Source organism: Melospiza melodia, chromosome 22 (genome assembly GCF_035770615.1).
Source record: "Melospiza melodia melodia isolate bMelMel2 chromosome 22, bMelMel2.pri, whole genome shotgun sequence".
In the NCBI taxonomy this organism is placed as follows: Eukaryota; Metazoa; Chordata; class Aves; order Passeriformes; family Passerellidae; genus Melospiza; species Melospiza melodia.
The window spans coordinates 6632784-6650982 of NC_086215.1; the positions used below are offsets into that span (position 1 = coordinate 6632784).

Consider the following 18199-nt stretch of genomic DNA (forward strand, 5'->3'; position numbering starts at 1 on the left):
TGAGATGAAAAATTCCCTTTTTTTTTTTTCTTTTTTTGTGGAAAGAAGGTACTTTTCATCAAAAGAATTGATCAGTTGAAATCTTTTAATTAGTTTTGCAGGACCTAAGTGGAGAAGTTAGGCATGTAAAACTTTGTCTTTAATATTTTGTTAAAAATAACAGACTAGCCTTCCACCGCTTATCAAAGCTGTGGTGGTAACAATGTCATCATTGTTGCCTCTCACAAAAGCACTTTCCCTGGAAAATGACCAGCTTTGATTTCCTTTATCACCATTACCATTTTTTTATGTGTTGAGCTCGTGAGGAGACCTTGGCAGGGATCAAGGCTCTGCCACACCAGGCTCTGTCCACACAAACAAAGCCAATCCATTTTCCAGAGGATTGAACCCCCTGTATCCGATGAGGCACAACAGGTGAATACAGCAAACAGCCAAAGGCACAGGGGATAAATAAAATGTCTGTGATTACTGTGAGGAGCAGTGGTCACTGCACTGACCACTCAATGCAATTTTGAGTTTCATCTCTTTGTGTTTTTCAGGGAGATTTGAAGGAAATTTTATAAAAACTTTCAGTTTTTATGAATCAACTCATTTGCCACTGAAGAGGCTGGATCAGTGAGAAAGTGTATTTTGAGCCAGAATTTCTGGATCTCTCATGTAACAGAAGCATTTAACTTCAAGGAGATGCAGCAGAGAAAAATGAGAAATTATGTTTCGCCACCATTTTGTGAGGCTGTGGCAGGAGAAGGAAGATCTGGGATAATTTTCCCCTTAGCTATAACGCACAGTCATCAACTCTTCATCAATTGCACCAATAACTGGGAAAAAAACAAATTTCTTGGGAAAAAAGTCATGCCTTATATTAACAGCCAGGGCATAAAAATCAGGAGAGAGGAGAAGGAGAAGGAGAAGGAGAAGAAGGAGAAGGAGAAGGAGAAGGAGAAGAAGGAGAAGGAGAAGGAGAAGGAGAAGGAGAAGGAGAAGGAGAAGGAGAAGGAGAAGGAGAAGGAGAAGGAGAAGGAGAAGGAGAAGGAGAAGGAGAAGGAGAAGGAGAAGGAGAAGGAGAAGGAGAAGGAGAAGGAGAAGGAGAAGGAGAAGGAGAAGGAAAAGGAGAAGGAGAAGGAGAAGGAGAAGGAGAAGGAGAAGGAGAAGGAGAAGGAGAAGGAGAAGGAGAGAGAGAAGAGAAATCTGTTCTCTGGAGCAGTGAGGATTAGTGATTCCCCCACAGAAATTGTCAATTTTTTTCCTCCAAAGCAAGAAAACAGAGAAGTCCATGAGTGATGATGCTTTTTCCTGAAGGAGCAGTGCTGTCCCTAGGATTGAGGGGTGCTGAGCAGGAACACTGCTGCTGGAAACCTGTTTTGTGTAGCTCTGTGCAGAGCTGGAAAAGCACAGCATCCCCATGGAGGGGTCACATGGAGAAGCAACTCCTGGATCAAGAGAGGTTAACAGAATTTTCCTGCATTATTAAGCCTTAATTTCTCCTTTAATTAAGTGAATGATATGTTCAAAGTTGTTTTTCCTTGAGGGATTTTCCTGAAAATTGGCTCTCAGCTCTGTGCGCTCCATCCCAGAGCGTGGATGCCCTCAAAGCGACCCTTCACCAGTGCCTTTGTGTCAGAAGCAGGCTGGAGCAGAGCTGGGGTTTTTTTTTCTGGCTGCTCTGCAGGTTTGAAAGGCACCAGAGCTGTTCCTCCTGTGTCCAGGTGTGAAAATTGCAGCGTTCAGGTGCTGCTCCATGTCCCACCCTCGTGGGGACCAAGCAGCAGCTGGCATTTCAAAGCCAGCCAATTTCCTGCATTATTGTCACTCTCTGCCACCTCCTCGGGCACCAGGCTGAGCCACAAACGGCCACAACCCAGGGCAGAGCTGCCTGGAGCTCTGCTGGGGACACCCCAGCTCCTGGGAGAGCCAGGGCACTGCTCCGTCAGGAAAAAGCATCATCACTCACGGACTTCTCTGTTTTCTTCCTTTGGAGGAAAAAAAAAAAGACAATTTTTGTAGGGAAATCACTGATCCCCACTGCCCCAGAGCACAGGTTTTTCTTCTTTGCTGAGTTTCTTAGTGCCTGGTTGGTGCTGTGTAGGGACCAAATCCAAGAGGAGATCTGCTGGTGACCTGACAGCAGATGCTGATTCCACCCAGGCTTCCTGCCTGCCCTCTGGCCAAGGATTCCAGCCTCAGCATTCCTCTAGTGAAAATGAGCCAGGCTGGAATGAAAAAGTCCTGATTTTTGTGCCTTGGTTGTTAATATAAAGCATGATTTATTTTTTTTTAATTTTTTTTTTTTATGTCCCAGAGCTCTTGTTTAGCCCCCAGAATACAATTAGAACGTGTCCTCCATGCATGATGCATGCCCAGCTTCATCCACACTTTCCCTGGGACTGCCATTGCCAAGATAAATCCTCTTTTTCTCCCCACCATTGCTCACCATGCTCAGGGTTTGTGGGGTGTTTAGTTCCAACACCAGTTCTCATTACAAGTCTCTGCATATTTAAAGTTGTTGTGTTGTAAAATCAGGGGAAGAAACAAGCCCCCGTGAATAATTTACAACCTCAGCCAGGCAAAATTAAAAATATATTTTACCATCAAAGGTCTTTCTTATTTTGAGTTTTCAGGGATGTGAGTGGCAAGGAAAAGAGGAACGTCAATGGGAAAAAAGTAAACCAGCAGAAAAAAAATAAAATCTCTACTTGGCTGTCTTGGACTCTGTAAAACACAGTCTTGAAAAGTGAATTCCTCAATAAAAGGCAGTTTATCTTCACCCAGACTTCATTAAGGCCTGAAGAAAGCAGTCACATGTGCTCTTCAATGCTTGGAAACCTCCTTTATTTCACATTTCTTGCTGATGGGATGGACTTGTTTGGGTGCCTGGACTGGAAGAGCAGCCCAAGGATCTTTGAAGGACATCACCACACCAGAGGCCACTGGACTTCAGGGGAACTGTGCCAATTTATCTACCTGCCTAATTTGTGCATGAACCACATGCACACATGTAATCTCATGCCAGCGTCTGCAGAATGCTCTGGGAACAGACAGATGGCCAGAAATTCCTCAAAGTTCACTACAAACACAGCAATGTGGCAAGGCTGGAGGTGAGGTACGGTAGAAGAAGCAACCACAACAAATTTTGAAGTAAAATTGAGCCTTTACCACTGCAGAATCCTTCTCACAGATAGTCGTTCTTGGAAGAAAAGCATTTAAATGAAAGAAAGGCACACCCCAAAGGGGGAAAAGAGCCATGAAAATAATACAGAGTGGAAAAAAGAACCAGGAGTAAACATCAATAGGAGCTGCTGGTTTTCACCCCTCCAAATGTTCCTGCAGCACCACCAGCAGCGCCTGCTCAGGAGTTCATGGCCCTACAGGGCTCTCTCTGATGTCATCCCTGACACATTCTGTGCACACACAGACCTCTCTGCAGCCCTTGCATACACATTTTGAATTTTACTGAACTGCTGTTTTTCCAGAAGTCTGCTCCATGTTAATGCATTCAGCCTTCCGGCCATCTCTTCCCCTCTGTTCACGCTCCCTGCCCAACTCCTTGAACTCCCTTTTCCTGGAGCTCTTTAAAATTCCTCCAGTTCCAGCAAGAAAGGATGCTTTTCCCCCTCTGCATTTGTTTTCATCCTGTGAGAAAGAGGGATGGGCAGGTTCTGTTGTGAAGCTGAGGGCAGTGGTGCAGGGCTGGCAGGACAGGGACGTGTTTCTCCTGACAAACACATTTGGTCAGAGCAGCACAGGGGCACAGCTCCCACCTCACACTCTGAATTCATTTGCAAAGGCTCTTTGGGAGGGTGTGATGGTGTTCACAGGGGTTCTTGGATGAGGGAAGGCATGAGGATCTGACCCCATGTTTCAGAAGGCTTGATTTATTATTTTATGATATATTTTACATTAAAACTATACTAAAAGAATAGAAGAAAAAGTTTCATCAGAAGGCTAGCTAAGAACAGAATAGGAAAGAATTATAACAAAAGCTTCTGTCTCAGACTGTGAGATTGTGATTGACCATTAATTAGAAACAACCACATGAGACCAATCCCAGATGCACCTGTTGCATTCCACAGCAGCAGATAACCATTGTTTGCATTTTGTTCCTGAGGCCTTTCAGCTTCTCAGGAGGAAAAATCCTAAGGAAAGGATTTTTCATAAAAGATGTTTGTGACAGGAGGGGGAGCTGCAGCCTGGCCTGTGCCCCCACTGCTTTCAGAGCCTCAGGGTGGCTCAGACTGGAAAGGACCACACTGGGGCATTTGGTTCAGCCTCCCTGCTCTGTGGGTGATCCCAGAGCACATGGCACAGGACTGCATCCAGCTGGTTCTGGAATATCTTCTGTGAGGAGACCCCCCCCACCCTCCTTGGGCAATTTGTTCCAATATTCCCAAGAAATTCTTCCTCACGTTCAGCTGGAACTTCCAGGGCATCACTTTCTGCCTGTTCCTCTTGTCCTTGTGGCTGGCACCACCAAGATGAGCCTGATCCATGCTCTGGGGACCCCCTCTTTAGCCAGTCAAAAGTGTCTCTGGGGTGAAACACCACGATTTGGTTCAGCAGCAAGGGCCAGACAAGCTCAGGCACATCCCATCAGGTTATATTGGTATTTTTCCAACACCACCCCCCCATCACCAGCCCCAGGTGCCACCTACCTCCCAGGGTGGCAGAGATGAGCAGGTGGGTGCCGTACTTTTTGATGATGGTGTCAATGAACTGCTGCGTGGTGGGTCTCCTGCCCAGCAGGCGGATGCTCCTCTGGAACTCGGGCATCAGGGGCAGCGGGTTGTGGAGCAGGTCCCTCCTCTCGATGGCTGTGTTCCTCACCTTCCAACGGGCAAACTCCCTGCGCCACAACACAGGAAAACACAGCAGGGGTCAGGCTCCCGGTCTGCAGGGGCAGGGGGAGTCGCTGGGGTGGAGAAGGGGCCAGTGCTGTTGGACATCCCCATGTGGATGCACACATGAGGTCATGAGGTTGGATGGAGGGGAAGGGCAGGAGAAGAGGAAAAGTGAGACATTACTGAACAACAGCCATACACTACAAGGGTCAGGCTGGTGAGGAGGTGCCCTTGGCGTCTTCAGAGGTGTCTGTCAGAGAGCTGGACTGCCCTAAAATAAAAGCAGGCTGGTGTTTTCACCCTCCCACACTTTGAGGTCTTTCACTTCTCCATAAATTCTGGTCTCTGTCAGCAAATGGTCTCGATCACAGATCTAGCCCAAGCTGATCATTGCTATATCTCTAATGCCCACAAGCCTTCCTGGCACACTTTAGCAAAGCAAAGCTGAAGAAAATACATTTTCTCCAAACATCTTCATCTTTCAGCACTGTGAGTATGGCAAAAGAGCATTTTTGGAAAACAGTTTTTGAGATAAACAATGTAAGAGGATGGATTCAGATATAAGCAGAGTCCAGGATGAAAGTGGAGGTTTTGTTCATATTTTAGAAAAAAAAAAAACAACCAAGAAAGTGATTCTCAAATCCATGCTTTTAAACTGAGAGCAACTGGGAAAAAAATGAAGTTAATGTTTGCAAAAGCAGTTCTTTATTGCAGGTATCCATTTTGAAACGACACAGAGGGAAATGCCTAGAGAAAAGCTTGCACACCTGCAATCTAAAAATCAGGCCTCTGAAACATCACCAGCTGAGCACCTGAAAAATGAGAAACCTATTAATGTCTTTCAAAAAATATTGAGCAAAGCCTTCCTTAAAGGAGAGGATGTTATTTATACCCATTCTCCTACAATGCACCTGCTCCATCTTCAGCTATCTCCCAGACCATCAGCTCACAGGCTTCTCTGTTCACTTTTCATCCACCTATTCCTGTTACTTGCATTTGAGACAAATATTTTATTTAGATCATAGGTGTTGTGGTTTAATCCCAGCTGGCTTAGCCCCACAGAGCCACTCACTCCTCCTAGAGAAGAGAGTCAGAAAGGTGAAAGTGAGAGATAAAACAGTTCAGCAGATAAAGCAAAAGCTGCACAGGCAAGCAAAGCCAAGCCAGACAAGGAGTTCATTCCCCATTTCCCATCCCAGTCTGGAGTTCAGCCATCCACAGGGCTCCATCAGAGTGACTGGGGGAGACAGAATTCCTCACACTGTGTGGCCCTGGCCCTGAGGCAGCACTTCCCATCAGGGAGTGTCCTCCCAGCACACCAACCCCACCTGGCTGGCAGAGCCTGACACAGAGACACATTTAGAGGCTCAGTACAAAGCCAGGAGCACAAACCAGATTTTTTTCTGCCCAGGTTGATTCTAGACTCAGTCCACTCTGCGTGCGTTAGGTTATTTGACTTAATGTAATTATGCAGGTATTTATTTTGATTGTGCCCCTTCACAACACTCCACGCTGCCTGACAGCAGTTACATTCATCAAAACAGCAAAGTGCCAGCTATTTACCTCAAAATATCTCCTTACACCTGAGCTAATGCCCCCTCTGTAGTTCTTTGCTTTCACAAGCCAAGTGAAAATGCCAAAACAAAACACGCCTCCTACTACATTACAAGAGTCATTAGTGTCAAACCTTGCAATCTGAGGAAACATCCATCCTTCCTAGAAAAACCTCAGTCAAAAGGCAAAAAACCCCATGCAATGGGTTCTTAATACAAGGAGTGATTGAAACAGATCATTTGCTCCCAAGCTGTCTGCAGATAATAAATACATCCCCAATGCATTCCTTTTATGGAGCAGAGGGTGTTCTCTGCTGTCCCGGAATTGTGAAAAAGTTGATTTCCATGATAGATAAAACTTAAAAAGTAAAGACAAATAGTTGTTCTCTGACACCACAGAGAGGTTTCTCCAATCATCCCAGATTAGAGCTCCAATCCCAGACATTGCTCCACAAGGAAATCCCCTTTGAGGAAGGAATGGTCCCTTCAGCAGCTGCACTGCAAGGGAAGAGGCAGAGCTGGATGCTTAAAGACAGACAAGTTTTATAATAAATAAATAGATACACCCATGTTCCATCAGAATGATCACAACTAGCAAGCATAGGAACAATGCCACCTGTGCTTCCTCTCCAAAGAGACAATTTTTGCTTCCTGTAAAACTCAAGCACACATTCAGATTCCTGCTTCCTGCAGTATCCATAAAGTCAGGAGGGACCAGAGCACCCCAGAGCCAGCACGTGTTCAGAAAGGGCTGAGGGAATGTTTCATGCTCCCAATAAAGTACAGAGAGTTTGGTTTTGCTGCTTTGCAATAGATAATTTAGCAGCAAAGAGCTGAAATGTGCAGCTGGTCAGGCATTGATCCCTGCTCTCCTTCAGGGAAGCTGTGGCTGCCCCTGGATCCCTGGAAGTGCCCATGGACAGGGCTGGGAGCAGCCTGGGACAGTGGGAGGTGTCCCTGCCATGGCAGGGGTGGGACGGGATGAGCTGTAAGGTCCCTTCTGACTCAAACCACTCCAGGATTCCATCATATATCAGATCCAGTGTGTCTCCATTCAGGGCAAACTGGGAAGTGATGGGCAAGGAAGGCAGGAAAGGAGAATAACATTTGGATAAACAATGTGTCCAAAGGGAAAGGGGGTTCATTCTCTACATCAGGTCCAACATCACCCCTTGGCACCCCTGGCAGGAAGCAAAAACAGGAGTTTAGAAGGAATCACTGTCATATCTCCAGCCTTTCCTGCTGCCGAGGGACAATCCCAGTCCCCATTAATGCAGTAGAAGAGCCCTGAGCAGAATCTACATCTAAAGCATGACAGTTGTCAGGAGCCAGAACATCCCTCTGGCTGTCCTGAGCAGCCCAGACCCCTGCCAGGGGGCTCAGAGACCCTGGCACAGAGCCCAAAACACCTGTGGGTTTGATTATGACCTGTGGAACACCAACCTTAGATGAAGATCAGCAAGCCACAACAGTTTAAGTAGAATATTAGTGAAGTTATAACGGGGTGGAAAAATAGATTTTGGGGTTTTTAGAATGGGGATTTAGGGGGTAAGATGGAGGGAACTGGGTGTGCCCAGCCTTTCTCCTTCTTCTTCTTGGCCTCCATCTTCTGCTGTGATGGTGGCACTTTTGGATTGGTTTAGAGTAGAAGCTCACTGTCTAACATAGGTGATGGGTATTGGGAAGTAATTGTAAACATTGTACATGTAGTTTTTAGTATAAAGACATAACACCACCCTGGGGGCAGGCAGAGTGCCTGGAACTGTCCTGCTGGATGGACCTCAGTGGGGCAGGAGAAAGAATTTTATAGATAAGGAACAATAAACGTCCTTGAGAGTGAGAAATGAAGAGCTCTGACTCCTTCTTCAAGCACTGGGCTGGGAAAAGAGACTTTCCAATTTTTCTTGGGGTCACTGACCAGCAGAGATCCCAACAACGGTGAAGAAGACTTTTCCACCCAACTGTTATTGATGTCATCCCTCCCTAGGGCTCCCTGCTCCCAGGGCACATCAGCAGGTGAAAGCCCAGCTCTGCTCTGCTCTCCCTGTGCTTGGATGTGTGGCTTCCCCAGCTGACAAGAAAAGCTGAGCAAATATGTTAAGATGAATAATTTATGCAACTAAGTTAGATGTTTATCTTCTGCTCATAGAATATCCATGAACCAGTTGCAATTCCCTCTAAGTTATGCATTATTTGAATTTACTTAGTGACATTTTTCAGGCTTTTTTTATAGGTTTTACATAGCATTTGGCTGTTTTATCTCTTTGTGTGCTGTTGATGCATTGGGATTGGAAACAAAGGAAGGGAACACCAGTACGGTCATCTGCTCCAACCTCAACAGTCAAACAAATGATATGGCCTTGTTAAGCTTCCTTTTTAAAGTCCAAAAAACACAATTTAAACTTGGCTCACTGAATTCCAATATTTTACATGGAAAGCAAACTTCTAATTCCAGCAATCTTCCATGCAACCTACAGAACCCTCTGCTGCAAGACGCACCTGAGGCCAAGATTATGGTACAGTTTTGGAAAATAGACTTAACATTAATAGATATGGCTACTGAAATAATTTAGAATTATTGAGGTCATAAAAAAAAATTATATTTGCAGGGAACAGCATAGATCTGGCCTTAGGGAATGTTCCAGCCTGAAACTCCTGAAGTCTCTGAAGAAACACCTCCAAGAACAGGTTTTCTATTAGCTTTCAACTCTAGATTTAATTGCATTTTCTGCAGAAGCAGAAAATCGGCCAAAATGAATTCAGAGTGCTGGGTTAGGTAAGCAATACTCTTGTCTGTTTGTCACCACTGTATCCTTCCACCTGTGGCTCTTGGGAGGATTTACCAAGGCCTTGCATTTGTGGATAATGGGTGCAAAATGGTTTCCTCACAAAACCATCCTGGGCTGCATTTCACTCTTTATTTCTCTGAGACACCAGTGGCACCACAATCTCTGTGCCACCACCTGGGACACATAGCTGAGGCCTCTACAGCTGCTGAGACATTTTAAAAAGAGAAATATTGCCGTGTGCATCACTCGTTTTCCAGGTGAAGGAGTTGCAAAAGACTCCACTGGGATTAGGGGGCACCCCATGGTACAGCTGGGATCAGTACAGGGTTTTCTGATACTCAGGGGAAATCCCAAGAACCTGAATTTTGAACGGCTTTGGGAAGGTGAGAAAACTCTCAGCAAGGAGGAGAAGGGTCGGTATCCCTGAGGGAGATAGAATAAGGCAAAACTCTGACCCAAGGTCTGGTTAGTGGGGTGAGGCACTTGTTGGGGCTCTGTGTCAACAGGAAGCCCCAAGGGGATTTGGGCTGTGCTAGGAAATGCCCTCCAGGTCCTCAAGAGAAAACCCAGAGGAGCTTCTTTAAGGGCTGAAAGTGATGGGAGGTGCTGAAAGGGGAAGGGAGATGAGAGGGAAGAGGGATGAAGGGTGCAGTGCTGCCTCAAGGATGCACATGCACAGATTGAGGGCTTTCCTGCCTGTGCACCAGCAAGGGGACACACTTTATTTGAACAGGGCTGAGGATGAGAAAACCCTGCCCCTTCAAGCTGCATTAATGAGCCTCCATCAAGGCCAGCATGTCAGGGGCAGAAGGAGCCACTAGGAATGTCTCAGTGCTCATTAGCACTGTGACCCTCCAGGGAAACAGAAAAACGGGGGAAAAAACTACAGAAGAGGGAGGAAAAGTCAAGAGGCTGGAATAGGTACATCATGCAGGCCCACCATCAGAAAGGACAGCAGGATCCAAGGGCAGGAGCATCTCTACCCAGAGAGGGAAGTCTGAGGGAGAGGGGCCATCAGAGCAAATTAAATTCTCCATCACCACATGGCCAAGACAACTAAAGCATGTAAGTGAGGAAAGAGGTTCAACATAGACCTTGAGGGCTGGTGCTTGAAACAAAAAAAGAAATTAAATGTGTTAAATAATGAACAGGAAAGTTTTAAAAAGGAAAGAAAAATAGCAGAGTCATTGAACAAGCCTAAACAGAAGAGCCCAGCCCCTCCAGGTGCTGGATGTGCATCCTTCAGAGCATCCCACCAAGTGCACACTCAAACAGGAGCAGCCCCACCCCTCCCTGGGAACTGGGCACCAGCTCCTTTCTGCTCCATGGCTCTTTGCTTTTTTAATAAAATTTATCTTGAAAGCCACCCGTTGCTCCCAAAGGTGATGGGAGCACACTCTGCAGTAACAGCAGTACACAAACATTATTTCATGCCCTCCCCTTGGCATATTGCCCACATAATTGACTGTGATGTCACCAGGACTCCCTGATGTCGGAGAGATGTTCCCTGGGATTTTGGTGCCTCTGCCCCTGTTTTCTTTCAAGCACTTCCCCATCATTAAGGGAGACATTTTTGGACATGTCTGTGTGCGCTGCAGACAAATATTAGTAGCTGTCAGAATGAGTGTGAACCAAACCAGACAGATTTAAGCCTTGTCTGGTTCAGAAACCAGTTCTGTGTTAGCCCTAAATCTTCCAGAACCCTTCCAGATGCTCCTACAACAAAGCTCTTGGTTTGGGGGTTTTGTTTTGCTCTGCCTTTCCTTTTTCCAGCCCAATTGTCCCAGCCAGAGCCCTGATTATCTGCAGTCCTCAGGATGATGGCTCTTCCAGGTTCCTGTGAGCCCTGGATGCTGCAAACAAAGCCAAGGGACAGGGCTGAGCATGACAACAGCACCACAAAGCTTATCTTGTTCTGCCAGATCAGGCTTTGGAGGAGCCTGCGTGGGGTATCTGTGATTATGGTGGGGTCAGTGATATTTCATTTCCAGTCTGTGCCCTCAAAATGCCAGACAGCCCCAGGCTGAGCAGTGCAATATTCCTTCAGCCTCTTCCCTATCTAGGCCAGCATGAAGAAGTCACTCTTCAAAGCTGAGCTTTTCAAAGGACCTGCAAGAATTAGTTTCCTGTGAGGGTTTGGCACTCGTCCCCCCTAATCTATTTAAAAAACCTCCAGTCTGTAGATTTAAACTAGATCCAAATTAGACAGAGGCTGAAGCTCTGCCATGAGAGAGAGAAAAAAATTAAACAACAAAAAAAAAAAAAAAAAAGCTAAAAATTTCATTCCAGAGAAGTATGAAAAAGAAATCACTTAAGCTGAAAGTACAACAGCATTTTGCATAACAACCAGACAAGCAGACAGGCTCACTTATGACAGCTGGCAGGTGAATGAGATAAATAAATTGACTATTGATCTATTGATAAAAGCTGCGCTGTCTGCAGCAGCTTTATTGCTATAAGGGCATTTACCTGGGCAGGACTGAAGCAAGGGGAGGACAATCAGAGTTTGAATCCTCCTCCACCTGGTTCCAAAGGACAAAGGAAGAATCTCCTGTTGCTTTTCCCCTTGTTCTGCCCTTTGGCCATGTTCTTGGTGTTGGCTGAGGGGTCTGAAACCTCAGATATTCCCCTCCTTTTTGGCAAGAAGTTCAGCCTGCTCAAGAGTTTTGTTTTCATCTCTCTAATCATTTTCTTAAAGATATTAAATTGTTACAGAGTTGAAAGCTCTGAGGTTTATTTTTGGAGAGAGAGGGTGTGGGAGGTAAAAAAGGGGTCCAGAGCAATATGACAGTTGCAAGAATCAAAATTAAATAAATTTACTTCAAAGTTAGAGGAATTTCATGTGACCTTGAAAGCCCCTTGGTAAACAGGTTGTGCCAGCACTGAATTAAAATCCAGTCAGACAAACATGATTCCAAATGTTGTGCTTGCTCTTAGGATAGGACTGCATTTGGGTCTCTTAGGAAGCAACATGGAATTTCTGGGTGCCCAAAAGATCAATTTCTTAGAAAAAAAACTGACATAAATTGAAGACTCAAAGCAGAGTGATTCAGCATAGGTAAGAACAAGTTAAAAGATAGGTCATTAAATTTGATCATTATTAAGTTTGTTTATTATTAAATGTGATCATGGCCAGGATGGGGCTGTAATTCTTAACCCTAATTTCAAATCCAAGCACCATGAAAACACGGTAGAATGGGTTTTGACCCTTTCAGCTGCTTGGGATCACCTCTAGGTAATGCATTTCTGCATCCTCAGTAACACACAGTGACGTTTGAACTTCTTCAGCACAGCTGCCTTCCCCAGCCCTCAGTAACAGGATCTGTTACCAAACCCCACCAGACCCAGGTGCTGCAACGCTTCCACCTCACCCACCAGCTCCAGTGCAAACAGCTCGTGGACATTCATCCCCCAGCTCTCCCTGTAAGGTTATCTGTGCAGATTTCCTTGCAAAAACCCCACACCTTGAGCACTGCACAGACCCTTCCCCACGCCAGCCTCCATCAGCATCAGCCACCCCACGGATGTGCTGGTGGGCGTTCCCATTGACAGTGGAAGGTTTTAAAATCATAGAAAATTCGGAGAGTTAGAAAGAAAGTTAGGCTTGGGAAATGTTAAGGGTAGGCCCTGGGAAATGTTAGGCCTTGTGTTTGCTAGATCATGTGAAACTGCACCTGTGTAACCAGTATATGATAAATGATATGATTGGTAGATGTGACAATTATTTAGTAATTAGATGTAATTATTGTTTAGCCATGAGGAGAATCATGAGAAACCGTGTTAGGGGTTTGAGGGGGATCATGAGAAATCCATGCTTGGATGAGATCAATGTATACAATAGAAGGTTTGAGGGGGATCATGAGAAATCCATGCTTGGATGAGATCGATGTATACAATAGAACAATATAAGTTTAATAATCAATATGTAAGTTATAAAACTATAGAATATAAAACATCTTCAATCCTGGAACCATGGCGGGTCAGATTTGGGTTTGTGTCCCCTGACACCCGGAGCTCTTAATAAACCATATAACCATTCCACGATTATGTGTTCCTGAACTAACACCATGAGTGCTGACACCACCCCAGCTGTTCCACACTGGGCTGACAGCCCCTCTGAGCCCCTGCAGTTCCCATGGGCTTGATGGGAGCTGCTGGAAGCAGCAGTGACATCTCTCCAAGAGCTCGCAGCACTCTTCACGTCACCGCAGCTTAACAATCGTCATTAATAACAGCAAACGTTCTGCTCTGGAGCTGTTTGCTCCCCAAAAGCTCACCCAGACCACACATGGTTTATCAAGTTGCTGGGGAAGCTGTTCCAACAAGCTGCAGGTTTCTGTGCTGAGATGGACAGCGCAGAGACACCCAGTCCTTCACTGTGAATTAGGATAAAAATCACAGGACAGGCAGCAGAGCAGTTCTTCCACTAAAATACCTGACATAGCCTAGAGAAACTCACCTGTGAATCAGGCATTTTGAGTTCTCTGCTTGCCAAAACAATGACACAAATATCATTTTTCATAGCAGGGTCTTTTGGATTTCTGTCTCTAGAAGTTTGACCCAGAATTCACAATCAAGCTGATCCTGGAATGTCAAGGAGCTGTCAAGAAGAAGCTTTCAAAGAACGGCACTTCTGAAGCAATGGATGGAAACATCTGAGTCATTCAAGGAATCTGAGGAATTTGAAAGCTAGGATAGCTGGCATGATTGTTCTCTTCTCCACACTTCTTTCAATTCCCTTCTTTGCAAACAAATCCAGGGGGAGGAGGGCAGGGATCAGCCAACAACAGGGTGGAAGGGAAGCCAAGACACAGGATGCTGAGACAAATAAGGCTGTATAGAAACATGTGGCACAGACAGAAAAAATGTCCCAAACCATGCAGTCTGGTGCTGTACCAATTGGTTTGGGGGGCAAAGGTGGGAAAAAGAAAAAACTACAAATAACTCCAACAAAACAAAGAAAAAGCCAAACAAAACTAACACAACACGCAAACATAACCTGACAAAAAAGCCCCAAACCCCAAAACAAACAATAAATCCACAAAAAACCACCCAACAAACTAGACCTTTTCATGCTGATGTGCTTATTGGGACTGTAGTAAAGTAGAGGATTACACCCTCGATGAAGTCCCCCCCTTTGTGGCTAAGTAGTACATGACAATATTTAAATATTTTGTAACCAAGTTTGCAATGGAAGTCAGGCAAGGAAAGTTTAATTTGTAGAGCAGATAAATCACCCAGCGGTGACTGGCCCATGTGAAGCTCTGGTGAGCCCTTGTGACCCCATGGGCCCTGTCAGCAAGTGGTGCTGCCCCAAAATTCACCATGTGGGTTCAGAGCCTGCCAATGCTCCTAGGAGCACAACAGCACCAGTCAAAGGCTGTAACAAGAACACAGTTTGGAACAAATAATTTCATTAAATTGCACTTCCTTCATTTCCTGAAGATAGGAGTGTGTGTGGACCACAGGCTTTTTTCCCAATTTTAGCTGTAGCGAGCTGATAACCTCAGCCTGTGACACCACAGCCCCAAAGTTTGCTCTGTGCTTATCATGATTCACAGTTTGCTCAGATGAAAAACCTGAGAAATGGCCCCTTGAACCTTAATTCCTCACGTTGCAGTTGAGGGTACCTGGCTGCTGCACTGCCTGCAGCTTGAGCACGGCGTTTGTCAATACTGGGAAAGTAATATCAGAAATTTAGCCTTGATTGCCCTTTTTCTCAAGAAAAAGCACCAAATTTTCTCCAACACAGCATGCAGCTATGTTTCAAAACTCGAGCTGTTGTTAGAAAATGGAGCTATCACCCCTCCTCTGGTCAGTTGTGCTGCTCACTTGGCAAAGGCTCAAATTCACTGATTTAGGAGGGGGGGAAAAAAAGAACAGGAGATGATGTTTAAATACAAAGCTGCTCCTGCCTCCTGTACCCAGCTGAGCCCTGCTGGCAGAGCCACCTGGGCACAGCTGCCAGGCTTGTGGGCAGAGCAGGCAGTAATGGGAAAGTGTCCCCTGTTGCCCACCCCTGGCCCTGAGTCATCCTCAGCTGATGGAGACACCACCGAGCACTCCAGGCAGGAGCTGGGGGGAGGCTGGGATGCCTAAAGGCCACCAGTTGGCAAAGTCACCTGTTCCCACCAGGGATCCTTCACTTCAGGGCAGCTGAGGAGGGTTTTGTGCACATAAAGTGCAGTGAGGAGAGTCCAGCCCATGCCCACCCTTCATGTGGAAAGGTGTGCTCCAGGCTGTCGCAGACATCTTTTATGAAAAATCCTTTCCTTAGGATTTTTTCCTCCTGAGAAGCTGAAAGGCCTCAGGAACAAAATGTAAACAATGGTTATCTGCTGCTGTGGAATGCAACAGGTGCATCTGGGATTGATCTCATGGGGTTGTTTGTAATTAATGGCCAATCACAGTCAGCTGGCTGAGACAGAGTCCAAGCCACAAACCTTTGTTATCATTCTTTCCTATTTTATTCTTAGCCAGCCTTCTGATGAAATCCTTTCTTCTATTCTTTTAGTAAAGTTTGAATGTAATATATATCATAAAATAACAAATCAGCCTTCTGAAACATGGAGTCAGATCCTCGTCTCTTCCCCAGTCCGAAACCCCCTGTGCACACAGTCACACCAGGCTGCACAAAGGGGATCTGCAGGGAAGAAAACTTGCAACAGGACAGGCAGACTAAGCACTGCCTGCTCACAAAGATCCAACAGATGGCCACCAGGCTCAGAATGGCACAAGGGATGGGATTATCCCATAGCCTCATACCCCTATATCCTCATACCCTCGTATCTCATCTCCTCATATCCTCCATCACCTCAGTCATTGCAAGGGGCCTTGCACGAAGCTTCTGGGAGTACATGGCAGAGGTAGGAGAGAGTGAACAAAAGCTGTGTTGAAGTAGTAAAATAAATCTACACCTCCCTCGTGCTTCGATCCTTGCCGCTTAATTTCTATAGTGTTGGGACATTATTTCCTCTGAGTTGGTTTAGGAGAAAACAGTGGTTCCTCCTCATGGTCCCTCAGTTCTGTGCCTTCACCCTCAGAGCTGGGGTTCAACATCCCTTTGCTTTCTAAGCTGTGCTGTTCCACTCAGGCCACTGGCCAAGGGTTGCTTTTCAATATTCAAGCAGGAATATCCACAGTGGTTGTATGCAGAGGATGCTCCCTCTCAGTATAGGATTCAGATGCTGGCTGGGTCTGAAATTACTAGCAAATAGCATAAGATAAGAGGTTAAGGGCTAAAAAAAAATTAGGCTGCAGAGTATAGCTGCAGCAAAATTCGAGTCATACATAATCAGAGACATTTGTGCTTTGCTCAAGATTAAAAAAGAAAAAAAAAACAGTCCCCAAAAGCCTATGACATTTCAGAATTACAGTAAAACTGAAGAAATTTTCTCTAGGAAAAAGGTGACCCATTTCCTCAGACTACATCCCTCTTTAGCAAAAAAACTGAACACAAGCTGTGAGAAAGCCTTGAATATTCCCTGGTTGCTCCAAAATCTCATTTCTACAAAAATCAGTTTTGATGTATTTAATTTTCATTCCTAGTCATGCCATTTCAAACTCAGGCATGTTTTGATGGAGGAAATAAAAAGACTGCAATAAAATAAAAATTCACAAACTCATGAAGAAAGGCAATCTCTTTGCATGCTGCAAAGTGGCCTGCAATGAAAAGATAACCATGCTTTTTATGCAACACTTCATAAAGAAAAAGCTTTATTTTTGTCCTGTCCTAGCTAGTGAACAGGGACTTGTGAATGCAAATGCTTTTGTTTCCTGGGATCTGTTTGTGAAGCTCTGAGGCACTTGGTTATTCAGGCACATGCTTGGCAATTTCCCCATCATGAGTCATGTTTTCTTTAGCTGTTATTTGTGACTTTGATATGTGGATCTCAAAGCACCTTTAAACAAATGTGTCACTGTAGATGGAGAAGCTAAAGCAGCAGGAGATGAACAACTTTTCCAAGAAACAGATCCAGAATATAGCCCAACCATGAAGAAAATCCACACAGATTTAGAGACATGGCAAAGTATTTCACTAGAAAGACTAAAGCAGATGGTGGGGTCATGGCTGAAGTTGCTGCTCTGTTCTGCTGCCCAGGGCTCAGTTAATCTCTGCCTCCACACCTCACTCAGGGTGCTGTTGATGTGCAAACACAGCCCCACATCAGTTACAGAGAACAGAAGCAGGGCCAGAACCACTAAATCATTACATTTGGTAAAGACCTCCAAGACGATGCAGTCCAACAAACACCCAGCAATGTGGTGGCACCACATTCACCATTAAAACTGCCATATCCACACAATTTTTGAACCTTCCAGGGACGGTAACTCCACCACTTCCCTGAGCAGCCCCTTCAATGCTGTTCAACAATTCCTAATACCTAAAACATCCTCTGGTGCAACTTGAGGCCGTTTCCTCGTGTCCTGTCAGAAGTATGGCCATTAAAAATCACCACTGCACAGGTTCCCAAATCCCAGCCCTTTATGGAGGACACAAAAGCCATGTGCAAGCATGTCACAGACACATTTTATGGAAAATCCTTTTCTTAGGAGTTTTCCTCTTGAGAAGCTGAAAGGCCTCAGGAACAAAATGTAAACAATGGTTATCTGCTGCTGTGGAATGCAACAGGTGCATCTGGGATTGGTCTCATGTGGTTGTTTGTAATTAATGGCCAATCACAGTCAGCTGGCTGGGACAGAGAGTCCGAGCCACAAGACTTTGTTATCATTCTTTCCTTTTCTATTCTTAGCTATCCTTCTGATGAAATCCTTTCTTCTATTTTAATATATATCATACAGGAATACAAATGCAGGATCCTTCTGAGGATGAAAATTCAGTCTGAGGGCATCAGATGCTGCAGAAAAGCTGAGGAGTCACCCCAATCTGTCCCTTCTTGTGGAAGAGGATTGAAACTGGGTGATCTCTAAGGGCTCTTCCAACCCAAACCATTGCTGCATTCCATGGAAAACCTCCCCTCATGGCTGTTTCAGGAGGGGAGGATTGGGCAAGGTTAAATTT

The 18199-nt window shown here is 45.3% G+C and overlaps 1 protein-coding gene across 1 annotated transcript in view; it reads right to left on the reverse strand.

Moving 5' to 3' along the window:
* The window catches only part of BRINP1 (BMP/retinoic acid inducible neural specific 1), a 94534-nt gene that overhangs the window by 23052 nt on the left and 53283 nt on the right, over positions 1-18199 (reverse strand). The window contains exon 3 of the mRNA XM_063175065.1: positions 4650-4840. Coding sequence (XP_063031135.1) covers positions 4650-4840 — 191 coding nt within the window. The remainder of the gene's footprint in view (positions 1-4649; positions 4841-18199) is intronic.